Raw genomic sequence first — 16,006 nt, 5'->3', positions numbered from 1 at the left:
AATGCTTGCTTCCACAAAATTCATCACATGCCACTCTTCTGGTCTTTTCTCCAAAAAAAAGAGAGAGTGATGGAATTGGCAACACCACCACCCCTCCTTGAATAAAATATGACCAAGTCACCACCTTTTCACCAGACACAGCCACAGAGAGCAAAAAGCCAAAAGCAAATGTGGCCACAATACAAATTCTTATTAGCTGTGAGAATCTCTCAGGCACTTCCTCAAGCACTTGCAGGTTGTAGTCTCCTCCTTATAATTCCCTCTGCGGCATTTCCTCAAACACCTGCAGAGCTGCAGTCTCCTTCTTATAATTCTCTTTCAGGCATTTCCTTATACACTTACAGATTGCAGACCGTTCCCTTCGTATAATTCCCTCTCAGGCACTTCATCGAACATTTGGCTTACCAATTCCGCCATGGGCTTCCCGGTCGGCTACTCGGAGCTCCCCAAGCTGCTCCTCCACCTGCTGTTCTTGCTTACGCACCTTCGGAAGCTCATCAACTGGGCCTGCCGCTGCCTCGGCCTCGGTGGCGACCTCTCAGACGGCGATGTCCAGAGGGAAGGTCTCTGTTTGCTGCCACCGGTGCTGGCCGAGGTCATCGAGGAGGCCTCCCCGGCGACCCGGTTCGAACAACTCCCAGAGGCGGCAGAGAGCTGCTGCGCTGTCTGCCTGTACGAGTTCGAGCCGGAGGACGAGGTTCGGCGGATGAGCAACTGCAGACACGTCTTCCACCGTCAATGCGTCGACCGGTGGATCCAGCACCGGCAGCGCACCTGCCCCCTCTGCCGCGTCCCGCTCGTTCCCCTCCACCCGGCCCCCGCCACGCCCGAGGACGACGAAGACTACTACTACTCGTACTCGCTGCGCCCGCTAGGGTTCCCCTCAGCCTAGGATATCCGAATGGAACATAAGATTTCTGATCCGCCTCTTTTTTTTAGCTTGGATCGTAGATTTGGTCGGCGACAAATCAAGCGCTGGTTTTGGATTGGCGATTGCCGATTGGATTCTTGGTGGGCGGATCGATGCGAGAATGGATCGAAGATTGAGGAGTGTTTGACTTTCAGGATGCAGATTTCGAAGGGAAGAGTCTGCGATCGGAATTGTGGAGTGAGACTGATTCAAAATCCCAATGTTGTGGGTTTGAATCTTCTTCTTCTTCTTCTTCTTCAACAACTTCTTCTTCTTCTTCTTCTTCAACTTCTTCTTCTTCCGTGCTGCTGCTGACGACGACATGGCCGGCAAAATTTTTGTTGCCGACTGCTTTGTAACTTGTAAGCTTCTAAATAGATCATGTAAACATGTTTTTTGTTTTTGTTTTATTTTTTATTTTTTGTTTTTGTTTTGTTTTTGTTATTTTGCTTTAATGAGACTAAGAATGGTGTTATTTGTGTATTTATATGATATTTATATTACTTAGTGATATAATTAGTGTAAACACTAAAAGCAAAATGACGAACACATGCGTTGAAATTTCATACTTAAAATATATTAACAAAATATATATTGTTCGAAATGAGTCCATGGATCGATCGTATGAAAATAACAATAAAACAAAACTAATAAAATTAATGCTCACAAGGGAAAGATTTAAGTTATTTTATTAATTAACTCATTAAGATGCGTTAAACTGGGATTAAGTTTAGATTAGGATGTCACGGATGGTGTCTGGAATTTAATTAAGTGAGAGTATTGTGCCTCAGCTGGCAGATTGCCATCGCTGAAGTGCTGTTGCCTGTTCTGTCCGATGCAGAAGATCTCACGGCCTCAACGCCCAGTAATGTGTGTGGGTCTTCAAGGTATACTTTTGGGTCACATTTCGTTGTCCCCATTTTACCTCTCTGTTACCTCCCTCCTCTCTCTTTCCTCCGGCGGGAGAAGATATCGGTCGTCTTCGCTCGAATCCCTTCTTCGGCTCATCGCCGGCAGGGATCTCTCTCCTTGGACCTCCGGTTCCAGTGTACGCTCCTCAATCCGTAAGATTTTTCCGACATGGAATTTTAGTTCTCATCTGATCCATGTTGACCCTAATGGCATCTCATTTGGCGTCGGAATCCGTGGATTCGTTAGCTTAGATTGACGAGATACCTTTTGATTTCTTCCGATCGATAGGTGATTAAAATCCCTCTATGCTATCTGAGGCTGGTCCCTTTTTGTGATTTTGGACAGGGGCAGTACAGAATCTAGCTTCTCAGTCACCAGATTTTCCTTTTTTTTTTTTCTCTTAACGATTGACAATCCGTTCCTTCATTTGAGTTTGAGTTGGGATTATTGGGTTATCGCAACATGTATTCGATCTGGGTTAGTCGTAGGAGGCTCAATTAGCTGGAAGTTTTAGATATAGAAACCAAGGAACTGCTTCTTTTTAGTAGACAAGCATACTCGTGCATTGCACCTCCAGGAATGAGTTTGGAGAATGACGATCCGTTACTTGAAAGAAGTTCTGAAACTCAGAGGTGAGCAGCTATTTCTGCTTGTTGCTATGTATTGCAGTTGGTATCTGTTGGCTTATGCTTTACCTTCTTGCCTTGTGTGATTGTATCCTAGGAAAACTAAAGTATGCTATACGCGAGATGAGCTTTTATCTTTCAGCAAACTTTCCAACAAATTGCCCGATGAATTTGATGCTTCAGTTTTGAGGTAATTGATGATGAAAAATTAGTCTTATTTTAACTTTTTTTCCCCAGGGGTCTTATAAATGATTTTGTTTAACTCCCTGATGTTTTTTTTTTCCCAAAGCAGTGAATTGAATGAAACGTCTAATAGTGTAAATGAGAGGCAACGAGGTTTTGGAGGCTTAACCTTTCAGAGCACGAAGCATAGCGATTTTACCTCACAACCACCATACAGGTCAGAAGTTGCAGGGAGTTATTCTCGAGGAACCTCTGGGAGATGGGATGCACAATCCAACTATAGAGATGGGGACCTCCAATCTAATCGTGAAACAAATACACAAGGTTTGTTGTTTGAAGCAAATGAAAATTGAAGACACTGACTGATTTCATGCTCAATTGATTAGCTAAACTTTTCCTTGTCCATTTCTCCTTTTGACAGCTGTCACTTCTTCTCTTCACAACCATATTTGATTTTGCAAGTTACTGGCTTATCGTTCCATGTTGCTTTTGTTCATTTCAAATTTCAGTCCTAACATTGCCTAACAAAATATGGATTCTTAGATGTCTATGTCTTCTACAAGGCTATGTGCAGCTGGTTTAAATTCATTGTACTAGAATCTGATTGCCCATTTATGCATTTCGAGTCTCATCAGCATTAAAATGGAGATTTTCCTTTCAATGATTGTAGTTTATTTCCAAACTCATAAATAAAACTTGTTTGCTTGCCTACTGTACCAACCTTTTGTACCATTGACACTATTCTGAATTAATTTTTACACTTGCATGATGTTATTTCAAATTGCAGATATTGGACGACAAATTGGAATACAATCCAGATGTTATGCTCAACAGGATGAGCATGATGGACTTTTGGGCAGTGGTGCTTTCCCAAGACCTTCAAGTTATGGCAGACCATCAACAGAAAAATCAAGGGCAACTAGCCAATTTCAACTCAATAAGACTTCTGAACCCTATCAACCCCCACGGCCTTATAAGGTTAGGCGATCGGAGAATAATAAAGACACATTCTTCTGTTCCTACAAACACCTTGTTTTGTTATGTTTATTGTAATAACAGTTATTCTGAGGGTTTTTTTTTGTAAATTTCTGCCTTTTAATATAGGCTATGCCTTTTCAACGGAAGGACAATAGAGATTCATGTAATGATGAAACATTTGGTTCAACTAATTATTCAAGTGAGGACAGAGCTGGAGAACTAAGGAGAAGAGGTTATGCTCTTTGATTACTAGATTTTTTTATGATTGTATGCAGCTCCCTTCTAGTTCCTTCTTTTTCCTTGCTTTCCTTGGTTCTATTTATTTTGGTTATGACAATGCAGAATCCTTTGAGCTAATAAGAAAGGAACAACGGAAAGCACTGCAGGATAAGCAAAACAACCATAAACACAATCTTGATCCTGATATTGCTACATTGTTTGAGGATTCTGCTGATAAGAAAAGTACAATCAGCAAAACTGACAAGGAAGATGTTTCTTCACTATCTAAAATTCAATCTCCTAGGTCTCCTTCTATGCATGCACCTGTATCTCGGCCACTTGTGCCACCTGGGTTTGCTAGTACAGCAATGGATAAAATCCTTCCCGTTCAATCTAATTGCTTTGCATTAGAGGTATTTATATATAATATTCATTTTATCATCATTAATCATGAAGTTTTTTATTTTTCTTGAAGGACCAGATAGTCTTACAAAAATTTTGCCTCGCTTGTAGCTGCTGAATTGTGTGATAAATTAAATTCTTAGGAGCTTTCATCTATTGATGTTTACTTGCCCATTGAGGTTTGCTTCATTGTTTTCAAAACTGGCTTATCCTGATCTGGATTTGGCTGAGTTGTGTCACAATTGACCCCTTTTTGCCTGATATTTTGGGTAAAATCAGGATTGAGTTAAAAATCTGTCGCCTTACTATTCCTTCTAACCACTGATCTATGGTATCATAACCCCATTTCAAACCTTGTATTCATCCATCCATGCCCTTCCATAATGCATATGCATTATGAAATTACCTAAGTTAATGTCACCCGCATAAAACTGAATGGTGTTGCTAGAAGGCTCATGAAGCTTTGGTTGCCCACCATACCAACCTTACGTCACATGACATTAGTCATTAAATTCTCAACACAGAACACTGTGAAGATCAAAATTTTATGCAGACATGAAATAAATTGACCCTAGGGAAGCAGTAGTTCTGATATTTTGAGGAAGTTTCAAGTCTCAGAAATCGCATAATGAATCACAATCCATCCAACTGAATTTTCAGTTGATAGGAGGATTCAAAGGGGATGTATTTGGCGGTGTGTGGCTGCTTGAAGAGGATTTCACAAGCAACGAGGGAGAAGAAAATCTATTTTTCTTACACAATTGTACAACTTTTTTTTTTCTTCAAAATTTTAGTAGGACAGCCCCTATATTTACATGGTTGCCTTTATGATTCTAATATTTTAGATAGAGCACATGCCCCTGTGTCCAGTGACTACCACTGGAAGTGCTCTTGCACATAATTTTCTATCTCGGCCCTTCTAATTGCCAAGCATAATGATTCAGCAGATTTTATAACATGTCCTGCTGAGGTTACATGAGTGATATCTTGCGTGATACAAGTCCTGCTTGAGCTAAATTATATGGAATAATTTAATTAAACTTTCATTCATGTGATGCACAAAAGCTAAATCTATGTTAATTTATTTGACATAGGTTTTTGGTGATCATATTGATGTCTTTGACACATGCTTTCTATGTCATCTCAGACTAGTTTTGCTTGTACTGTCGACAACAAACATCTTGATAACACCTATAATGATCAGGAAAAGGGACAACAATTAGATGCCTACTTTGATGACAGCATTAGAAAACATGAAGTTGATAACCTCTCATCTAAGAGACCTAATTTTCAGAATGTTAATGAAGTTGGGGAAGTGGCCATAATAAATGATGTTTTTGATGAGAAAAAAGAGAATTATGTTGTTACAAATTCATTTGTGCAGAACAGTTCTGTCTCTATTCTTGAAAAGTTACTCGGTGGTTCTCTACAAACTTATGGTAGCTCATCTGCTTCCTCTTCTGTAAGTGTTTTCCTATAAATAAACTAATACCATTTATATTCTTTGAACTCTTCTCTTCTTTTTGTTCATTTGTCCTACTTTCTCAGTAAATCTACACATCTCTTATTTTGATGGTTGTTTAGTTCTCAACACATTAAGCCTTTAGCAACACACTGACTATAGTTTTACTCTTCGATACTCTCACATGTAGTAGCATAGTTGGGAGGAACGAACTAGCCCAAACCCAGCATTTGGATTGATTTAATTGAGCACTTGTTTTTAGTCACATTGGGAGATTTTGAATACAAAACTCTTATTTTGTTTAGTTTGGTTGGTTGACTACTTATGGAAAGTGTGATCCTTGTTTAGAACATGAAATACAGACACGTATACATCAGCGACCAACTTACTGTTCTATTGCTCAGAATCAGGGTCTTAAGACGGATGAAGAACCATGGACATCTTCAGTTTCTGTATCTTCTAAGTTTGCAAGTTGGTTTGTTGAGGAAGGTAAACCTGGAAGGCATAACTTGTAGATTTTGTGTGTGTGTGTGTGTGTTTTATTTGAGAGTTAAGCTAATAGTATAATTTTTTTGTGCACACAGAAAACAGGCGATCAGAAGATTTTTCATCAAAGAATTTACTTTCATTGATTGTGAATAATGATAAAGTTGGCTCATCAAATTTTACAGTTTCTCATGCCAATGTATTTGAACCCGGGAAACCAGGCAGTACTGATATAACTAATACTACACTCAAATTTGATGTGTCTCCTACAACTGTTTCGGAAATTGGGATCTCTGAACAATATCATCAAGTTGATAAGCTGAATTCAAGTCCTGTTGTACTTACATGTGAGGACCTTGAGCAGTCAATCTTGGCTGATATTGAAGGGGGGCCAAGTCTACAGCATACGGTACAGGAACCTGAGACAAGAACAGGTGGAAAATCAGAACATCCAAAATCTGATATTGACGAGCATGTTTCGCAACATCTTCTTTCTTTGTTGCAAAGGGGAACAAAAAAAGAAGAGACGGTGTCGGGGACTTGTGTAGGTGTTGATTTCTTTGATAAATTGTCTTTGACTGGTAAAAGTTCTTTGAATTATCCAGTTCCTGATAAGGGCATTGTTGAGGCACCATCCTGCTCAGATAAGACCCTGACTCTTGAAACATTGTTTGGGGCTGCATTTATGAACGAGCTTCAATCGGCTCAAGCACCTGTTTCTACACAGAGAGTGGCAGATGGTGGAACCAACACTTATGCCTTCCAATCATCGGCTGGATTTCCCGTTCCACATTCTGATGGTAGTTTCTTTTCTTCTAGTTCTGGAGATTATCAGCCAAATAAACCTGTTCATCACAGTGACACACTACCTCTAGGCACTGTCTCTTTTGACGAGAAAGTTGTCAACTTTCATTTGCCAGGTGAACAAAGTTTGATTATTGATAACGATGCTCTGGAATCTGCAACCTCAGATTCTCTTTCCTTTCCTAATACACGTAAAAATGAGGAGCTGTTTTCCAAAATGAATGAAGGACATCTTAAGGATAGTTTGCGTAATGCCATTCCAAGAGGTGCAGAAGATATTCCAACAACCATGTTGGATGGCTCTTTTCAGAGGCCCCGTGACCTGGTAAATGCTGGTGCTCTTCATCATCATTTGCAGGGAAGGACATTATCTCATACCGTCAACCACGCTATTCCTCTACACCCATTGTTGAATCATCTCGCTAATGGGGATGAGCATATGAAGCATGTTAACCCCCAACAGAATTTTCATGACCCTCAAAATTTTCTTGAAAATCTTGTTCCGCATAATAGTTACCATGTTAATGCCCCACACATTGATCCTGCTTCTTATCACTTGATACAGCAGTTGCCAATTCCAGGAAACTTCCCACAGCAATTGCCCCATCAAGGGTTTTCAGGAGGTATGCAATTACCTCATCAGATAAATCACGTGCAAAGCTTTGTACCAGAGACAAACAATATGCATAACATTGCATTACCACATCAGCAGTCTAACTATGGTAGTTTCGGAATGGGAATACCAGGTAATTTTCACTCCCATTCTTGTGTTCACTGGATCATTAAATTCTTCAATTTATTGGTACTTGAAATATGTGCCGCTTATGAACCCAATCAATTCATAACTCAAATAACATTGAAAATAAATTCTAAAAAGAAATTACACGATTTCTTTTAAAGATTTGTGCATGACTATGTGATTTTTGCATTCAAATTTCCCTCATGAGGTAAATACCCCCAAACTCTTACATATAACTTTACCCTATAACCTTATTATGTAAATCTTGTTGCTGCAGCCTGCATGAAACCTTTGTTTGTTGCTTATAGCTAGGAAGGTTTAAGCAGACTTTGCATTTTTTATGGATTATTTTCTGATTTTGAATTTTGGAATGACCTCTATAAATTTTGATATCTTATCGCCAAATGCAGGAGCATTTGTTGGTGGTGGAGGCGGTGGCAATCATCCAGATGCATTTCAAAGGCTGATGGAGATGGAGATGAGAGCTAATCAAAAGCATGCCCACCCTGCAGCTGCAGGCCACATTCCCAGTATGTTTGGTCCTGGATTTGACATGAACTTTCGATACAGATGACACTAAGTGCCGAATCATTCCAATTAGTTTGGTGGTGGTGTAGCTTTGGTGTGCGCTGTTCTTTTCTCGCTTTGGGTGGCATCTATCGTATCTCAAATATCTTCAACCAAAGACTTCAGCAGATTCAGATGACCGTGGGGAAACAGAGAGACTTCCATGTTCTGTATAGGTAAGCCAGCCAAGGGGTTTTTCGTTTCCGCTCAGTGTCAGTTGAAACCTAGACTTTCAGAAGTTGCTCGCTCATGTAACATGTAAATATGCTGTGTCAGAACCGTGTCAGAACTTTCTTCGGAGATTGCTACCCAATCACTTTAACATTTCTCAGTTGTTTGCTTATGGTATCTGGTTATCTCATGCCATTGTCTTCAGTGTATTGCTCTGTTGGTTCTCTGTGCTCTCCAACCGTTAACTAGGTAAAACAGGGTTTAGGCTGTCCAAAATATTAAAGCTCTTCTGACTTCAATCGTTCTTCAAACTGTTGCTGCTGTCAGCAACTTAGAATTGGATTTAACTGATTTTGAAACTTGATCAACTCGCCATAGAAAAGCAATTGTAGCATAATGCTTGGAGTTGAGTTGTTCTTTTAACTAGCTAGGACCATATGCAGCCCAATTGAGCCAAATGTGTTAGGATGATGATGATCTCAGGTATTACTCGGTGTGACCAGATATCTTCTGCAGGTCTTTTACAATCCTCATCTCGATGCTGTGTATAATATCTTGAGACACCTCAAGATTTGTCTGGCATGAAGGATTATCTACTCTTCGAATGGTCACTTTCGTTCGTTCACATATAAGAGTAAGTTTTCTTGTACTGAAATTAACAGTTGATAGTAGGGTGCTCATGAGTTTCTTACTCCATCCAAGTCTATCTTTTGTTGTGTGCCCATCTCTTATAGCAGCCATTTCTATTGCCTTAAACGTGATGCAATGAAACAATCTAACCGTGCAACCCTATTGAGCTCTATAATCCTTAAACCTAACCTTCAAATTAAAACACCTGAAATGAAACAGAGAACTACAAAGTCATGATCAATTTTCATATTACAGTTCTACAAGTAATCTCCCGTCAATTCTAACCAAACAACCCTAAACACAAGACACACAAAATCAAAGATAAGACAAAACAAAACAAAAAAACTAAAAATTCTTAATCCCCTTGATGATCCTCTCCAGCTCTGAAGGCTTGCAAGGAACAGTCAGTGCCCCTTCTTGCTGAAACCCAAACTCTTCCTCTGCCAGCTCCAGCAGCCTCAGAAACACAGGATTTGACAGGCAGCTGAGTGAGGCCACAAACCTGGTTGCCTCCTCATTCCACACCGCCACCACTGCAAATTCCCCCTCCTTCACGTCCTCCGGCACCTCGGCCGAACAAGTCGTCTTGCTGCCCCTGGGCCAGGACAGGGCCCTGGCTGCACTCCTGAGCACACCTTTCCCCATGCCACCTTCCTGTTTGCTTCAGCTCGGCGCACGGAATGAAAACATATATAGGGCTTAGTGGTGCAGTCCAAGTCATGAGAGATATGCATGCGTTGGCCTTGTCTCCCTCGAGGAGCAAAGACCAAAGGGGCATTGCACTGCTGCCCTTTTCTTTTTGGTGGAGAAAAATTCGGAGTGGACGAAGTGGAGGCTTAATTTAGTTGCCTTGTGGACATGCTTGTGCTGCTTGGAGCAGCAAGGGGGGCAGGCCTAACTAGGTTTTGCATGTGGAGGATCGAAGCAGTGCTGTGGTTTTGAAAGGAAAGGGGGGAAGTTGAAGGGTTACTGAGGTCAGATGCTGATGTTGCATCGCTGTCACTTGGAATCTATGGTTGCTCTTTGTTAGGTTGGCTACTGTTTGAGGTATGTGAGGAGGGGAATACCAAATACAACGATAAAGTTTGAAAATAAACCGAACTAACTAAGCATTTTAATAAAAATTAAGCTAATTGAATCTATAAAATATTAATTAACTCAATTTTCAACTGAACTTTTCAATAATAGTATATTTTCATCTAATTTTAACTTTTAAATCCGTGACTTTAAGGACATATACTTGTTTATCCTTGATTGTGACAATTTTAAGAATATGATAAATCGGTAAAGAACATGTATCTATTTATCATTGCTAGTGATAACTTTGAGAATATGATATAATAAAAATCATACAAAATCATATTGGATACTATCCCTCATTCCTTATGAAATCCTACTACACCTATTTACTTATTTAGCTAAAAGTACATTTTTAATGTAATACAGGACAATACTTTAGAGTACCATCTTTTAAATATAGTTTTTAATAGCAATACTAAATTCTTGTTCTTTTTTCCCTCAAAGTTGAACAGTGTTGATGAAGTTAGGCATCTTTATAACCTTATCCTTATCCAATTACTATTCAAAAAAAATCCTAATCCAATTAATCAAACTTTTTTACTTATCTTTATCCCTTCTATTGCTATTTAGGGAAAACGAAAACCCTAATCAAACTTCTCTTTATTTGAATCATTGAATCGATAAACATCTTTCTCTCAATGTCTCACCACCACCACCTTTGTATTCAAGAAACTTATCATGTGTATGCTTGTTACATCAATTGCCTAACCCAATATCATTATTCTTTCCCATAGCCTCCCAAACGGCCTCCACCACAAGAAAGCAAATCATGTTTATTCTTCGAGAAATCTATCGAGATATTGTTGCTCGAAGGCTCAATTTAAAGCGCCTCGGTCGATATAATTAATAGAAAAGGATGTTTGCGAAATGGAAGCATCAAAAGGAGACCACCCTTTGCCCCCCTTTAGTTTGGTGGAAACAAGGACATGCTCTAGTACATCACATGCGTAAGGATTGACTCATAGGAAGAAGCAAAGAAGAAAAGTTCAAAAATCTATCGAGACGATTTAAGTTGATATATAGATATTGGACAAGGAATTAATTGGTGCGAGACATGTTTTTGGTTATGCGTAAGTCGTAAGTCTAACATTAGGTCACAATCGAGTCGAATTGAGTTGCGAGTTCCCTTGAGTTGAATGTTTGAATTCATGTAAATACATTTTGGGAAAGTTTCATTTATGTGATTATTAAGCTAAGTGCTAATTTAGTTGGAATGTGATTTTTTTTAAATAATTAATTATATTTTTATAACAACTTTTTTATTGCGGGCCCCAGCGAAACGAGCCAGCTGCTGATTGGTCGATTACTCAGATTCCCTCGGTCAGCCGTTGTCCGACGGTGGAGGCGGCCCCGCAAATCTAGCTAAAATCGGCAGGAATTTTTTATTTAACTCTTTGTAGTTTATCTATTTTTCAAATGACCCTGTTCTTAAATCTTAAATTTAAATAATTAAAATTAAAATTAATCAAGTTGCTGAAATGATTATTTAAATTTGATTTATTTTTTTAATTAATTAATTAATTTTAAACAGAGCTCAAAGCTTTCAAACTGGTTCATCTATGTGCTCTTCTTCGGGCGTGTAAGTAAACAGGGCTCCGAGCCGACTTTAAGATTAGCAAAATGGGGTAAATAATGCATCAAGATTAGCTGCTGTCCCTTTTGAACGGTCAGATCTTCATCCACGGATAGTATAGGCTGCAGCAGTTTTATGGGAAATACATTATTATATCCCTATTATTTCTAATTTTTTCTGCTAAAATATTTCGGTACCCATTTATATCTTCCACCATTAGTTTTTATTTTAGAGAATATATCGATATCTATCGTTAATTGCTTTGCAAATATCAGACGGAAGTAATATATTATGTGCATGTGGCTCTAAAAAATATAAATTAGAGTCCGATTATTATTCATTTAGTGTAAAGAAGTCCTAACTCTCCAAATCAATGTTTTCTCTTCGTTCCAACTCCACTTGCGGCTGCCGATTTCTCTTGATATCGGCTGGAGAATAGAAGGAGACAACAATAAACCTCGTTTAGTCTATGTAAGTGTCATATTGTTGATGAAATTTTTTAATAAATTTCATTACTTTAATTGATGCTTTTGATGAACATTAATTATTATGTTGTTTAATTTTTAATGCATCGAATTAAAATTTGCTATACTTTAATTAATGTACATGTGTGATTTCTCAAAATTTTCCAAGAGATTTGTTCCATTCTCGATGTGATTTTTTTTTATGGACAATAGTACTCATTGAACTTTCATGAGTATGTTTATAGTTGAATCATTTTTTAAGCCATATATATTTATAGTTTCTTAAAAAATTTGAGTTTGTTTTTAAATTAAGAAGAATGGGGTTATACTAATCCCTATAAGATTATGTTTGATACGGAATGTTACGGGTGGACTTGGTATAATGTGGTACTCAAAGTCAAGGTGATGTGACCGTCAAAGTCAAGGGGAAGTGACAGCCAACATATTAGTCTCAATAGGACTTTAACCTTCGCTCAAGGCTAAGGCTTTCATAATGAGGACGACCGGCCGACCCAGAAATCGGTCGGACTTAAGGGACCTAGTGTCCCATTCTTGTATTAAGACATCTCATATATCCGAGCAATCGATAACCGACCAAGTTTAAGGGAAGTTTGACCTATCATAGATCCGACCAGTCATAAGTCCAGCTAGAACAAAGGGACTCAGCTTCCTAATCAGTATAAGTCTTTTAGCATATGACCGATCGTTACCAGTCGACCCTATGGGTTTTCTTACATGACTAGGGGTGACAATTTTTGTCCCGACACGAAAACACGACCCGAACCGAACACGAAAAAATCAGGTTAGGGTTGGATAGTTTTGGGTTTGGGTCGAAATCGGATTGACCCAATTGACCCAATTAATAAACAGGTCGGGGTTCGGGTCAACCTGAAATGACCCAATTACAACCCGCGAACCGTTTATAAATAATTATAAATTTAAACTAAAATTACAAATTTAAAAAAGTTAAAACTATAAACATAGAGATATGCTATTGATTGCAATGTTATCATGACTTATCATTTATGATATGAATTTTCAATTTGTGTAGATAAATGTTATTTTTAATTTTTAATTTAATATACAAAATTTCTTTAATGAATTCAGGTCATGTTCGGGTCAAACGGATCAAATGGATCAAACGGGTTAAACGGGTCGGGTTCAGGTCAAGTGCAAATAAACAGATCATGTTCAGGTTGAATAGTTTGACCCGAATTAATAATCAAGTTGGGTTTAGGTTGTCATTTGCCAATCCGCCAACCTGCCAATCCGAACCCGTCAACCCGAACACGAACTGAATTGCCACCCCTATACATGACAATCCTCCTTCATATAGTCGGACAGTAATAACTCTGGTCAGATTTACACAAGCATGCTCATCTCTTATACATACAAAAGATAAGTGTAAAGCAAATTTCCTTATAAACTCAGTTGACTTCTAGATCTCAGATTCTTGTTTCAAAGGCAAGCCTGTAAGTACCCCATTATAGTTTTGACGTAGTCAAACAAGTTATGTTAGGTTCTATTTGTATTTAATGTCTTATGTCTAAGTGTGCAGAAACTTAGGAGCACAAGAAGTCGAGCGGAAGACGCAGCGGACTAGAAGGATATCATGGGAAAGGAGTCAACGGGCTCGGTGCATCCGAGGGACGAGGAGCTATGGAAGAGTACACCGGTGGACAATAAGGACGTGCGTGATATTCAAGAGATGAGAAAATGGGGAGGAAACTTGCTCGAGGAGAAGGTCGGAATTAGGTTCGGGTGAGCTCAACTCCAGTTAATCGGAGCATCACCTAAGCAAACAAAGATCAGCTAAAAGGTTGATCTGCCTCATGGAAGGCGCGTTCAATGGCTTAGAAGGTGCCTCGCATGAACAATATCGAAAGTGCCATACAGCCTATTGAATGCGCCTTCAATAATCGTTAGCTAAAGGTAAAGTTTTATATTTGGCAATAAAACTTGTCTCATTGAAGGTGCTTTGGACTATCTTGGAGGCACCTTCAAGCCACCGATAAAATTTTCCATGAGCTATAAAAAGGCACCTAGAGCTAGGAATTAAATAACAATTTCTTTATTCATTTTCTAGTATATTTCTGAGCTATTAAAGAGTGTAAGAGGCTTCTTTGCCTTCAACGAAGGAGAATTTTAGTGAGCTTTCATCTACCTTGGATTAACAACCACCTAAATTATAACCAAGTAAAAATACTGTAGTCTTCTTACTTATTTCCTCTTATGATGTTCTTCTTTAAAGTTATAATTGCTTAATTAATATTGCATCCTTTCTTTGTTCAAATAACAAGAGATTCTTCTAACTCTGATTACAGGCTATTCACCCCCCTCTAGCCAGCCCCACTGGGATTAACAAGTAGTATCAGAGCCCAATCACTTCAAAAAGACTAATCGCTGACCGAAGCAAACAAGACAATGGCCAGACCAAGTATATACCCGCCAAAATTTAAGGGAAAATTCACCCTATGGAAAAAGCGAATGGAGATATTTTTTAAAACCGACTTTGAAGTTTTATTAATAATCAAATATGATTTTGAAGCTCCAAAAGATCAAAAAGACAAACAAAAAGAAAAGTATCTTTGAACAAAAAAGAGCAAGCAGACTTTGTGGCGAATAGATGAGTTGAATTCTACCTGCTAAGCGTGTTGTCACTGTTGGTTGCTATACCCGGATACCGTTCTAGTTCCCCTGTATAAAAATTTGTACAAGTATAGAACTATCATAGCTACCCATATGCTCTACTGAAGTTAAATTTGGATTGCAAACGATGCTTAACAATATTAATCCAAATTATCCTTCAGAAGTTAAACTTGAATTGGAAACGATACTTAATATTTTTACTCCAAGTTTAACTGATGTGTTCTTTATAAGTTAAACTATATTACAGAAGTTAATTAAATATTTATTTCAAAGATCGACTTCCAGGTTAAACATGGCGAGACACTAGGTCTTCTTGGGTATGGGAGCATCCACTTCCTAGACAAAGTCTTTCAAAGAAATCATATATTTAACTTCTTACAGTAAATTAGGTTTAATTACAGAGACCTCAATAGAAGCACAATATCGAAATATGAAATCAAAAAATAAAATCGATAACAAAAACGATAACCTAAAATCGATAGCCTCTTGTGTTTGATTTTTCAAGATCTATACAAAGAACATGAACTAGTTATGATGCGGAAACAAATAACTAGTTATACATTTCTTTGTAGTTTATAGACCTCTTGATCTTCTGTTGTATTTATCTCCTTCTCTTTGACGTCATGTGGGAGACGATCTACCAAGATGAAATCCACCCAAGCTCCTTCTTTTCCTCCAAGACTCTTGAGCCACCAAGGGATGCCAAAATAGGAAACTTTCTCTCTTCTTCTTCCTCTCCAAGTAACCGACTACCAAGATAGAGTCTTCTCCAATTCTTTCAAGTTTCGGCCACCAAGAAGAGATGAGTGCCGACCTTAGAAAGAAGAAAGAAAGAGAAGAAAGGATGGTGTGTTGCAGGCCTAAGGAAGAGAGAAGAGAGAAGGAGGAAGGGCCAACCACACCAAGGAAAAGAAAGGAGAGAATAAGGTTGTATGTCTCATGAGGCACCCTCTCCTTCTCTTTTATAATCCTTGGTCATGACAAAAAAGGAAAATTTTTAAACATAATTAAAACTTCCTTATTTGTGACCTCCCCTTAAAAAAGAAAATTTTAACAACAATTAAAATCTCTCTATTTTAAATTTCCTATTGTACATGGCAACAAAAAGAAAGTTTTAAAATTAATCTCTCTCTTTTAAAACATGTAGACAA

The 16,006-nt window shown here is 38.4% G+C and overlaps 3 protein-coding genes across 8 annotated transcripts; 2 read left to right on the top strand and 1 right to left on the bottom strand.

Moving 5' to 3' along the window:
* Positions 1 to 1,395, top strand: LOC122022596 (brassinosteroid-responsive RING protein 1-like). Its single transcript, XM_042580631.1, has one exon. The coding sequence runs from the start codon at positions 416 to 418 to the stop codon at positions 890 to 892; it is 477 nt and encodes a 158-aa protein (XP_042436565.1). The 5' UTR covers positions 1 to 415; the 3' UTR covers positions 893 to 1,395.
* A 401-nt stretch (positions 1,396 to 1,796) lies between these two features.
* On the top strand, positions 1,797 to 8,663 carry LOC122022626. 6 transcript variants are annotated; one of them, XM_042580661.1, is made up of 12 exons: positions 1,797 to 1,958; positions 2,168 to 2,454; positions 2,546 to 2,638; positions 2,741 to 2,955; positions 3,419 to 3,609; positions 3,736 to 3,841; positions 3,952 to 4,241; positions 5,378 to 5,692; positions 6,097 to 6,181; positions 6,277 to 7,728; positions 8,132 to 8,251; positions 8,323 to 8,663. In XM_042580661.1, exons 2-12 carry the CDS (start codon positions 2,402 to 2,404, stop codon positions 8,466 to 8,468), a joined length of 3,066 nt encoding a protein of 1,021 aa, XP_042436595.1. In that variant the 5' UTR covers positions 1,797 to 1,958; positions 2,168 to 2,401; the 3' UTR covers positions 8,469 to 8,663. The 6 variants fall into 6 exon arrangements, with proteins under 6 accessions (XP_042436595.1, XP_042436596.1, XP_042436594.1 ...); XM_042580662.1 differs by having other exon boundaries at positions 1,801 to 1,974; positions 8,339 to 8,663; XM_042580660.1 differs by having other exon boundaries at positions 1,801 to 1,974.
* Positions 8,664 to 9,281: 618 nt separating this feature from the next.
* LOC122025246 (auxin-responsive protein SAUR72-like) lies at positions 9,282 to 10,000 on the bottom strand. Its single transcript, XM_042584018.1, has one exon. The coding sequence runs from the start codon at positions 9,732 to 9,734 to the stop codon at positions 9,435 to 9,437; it is 300 nt and encodes a 99-aa protein (XP_042439952.1). The 5' UTR covers positions 9,735 to 10,000; the 3' UTR covers positions 9,282 to 9,434.
* Between the last annotated feature and the right edge of the window lie 6,006 nt (positions 10,001 to 16,006).

The sequence above is a fragment of the Zingiber officinale genome, chromosome 9B, assembly GCF_018446385.1.
Source record: "Zingiber officinale cultivar Zhangliang chromosome 9B, Zo_v1.1, whole genome shotgun sequence".
Lineage (NCBI taxonomy): Eukaryota > Viridiplantae > Streptophyta > Magnoliopsida > Zingiberales > Zingiberaceae > Zingiber > Zingiber officinale.
This window is presented reverse-complemented; position numbering and strand designations above follow the sequence as displayed.

Bases quoted from the DNA above. Each gene is read 5' to 3' on its own strand.
- LOC122022596 (XM_042580631.1), top strand. From the start codon at position 416: ATGGGCTTCCCGGTCGGCTACTCGGAGCTCCCCAAGCTGCTCCTCCAC.
- LOC122022626 (XM_042580661.1), top strand. From the start codon at position 2,402: ATGAGTTTGGAGAATGACGATCCGTTACTTGAAAGAAGTTCTGAAACT. The intron at 2,639-2,740 runs GTAATTGATGAT...TTCCCAAAGCAG, and splicing joins TTTGATGCTTCAGTTTTGAG to TGAATTGAATGAAACGTCTA. The intron at 5,693-6,096 runs GTAAGTGTTTTC...TCTATTGCTCAG, and splicing joins GCTCATCTGCTTCCTCTTCT to AATCAGGGTCTTAAGACGGA.
- LOC122025246 (XM_042584018.1), bottom strand. From the start codon at position 9,734: ATGGGGAAAGGTGTGCTCAGGAGTGCAGCCAGGGCCCTGTCCTGGCCC.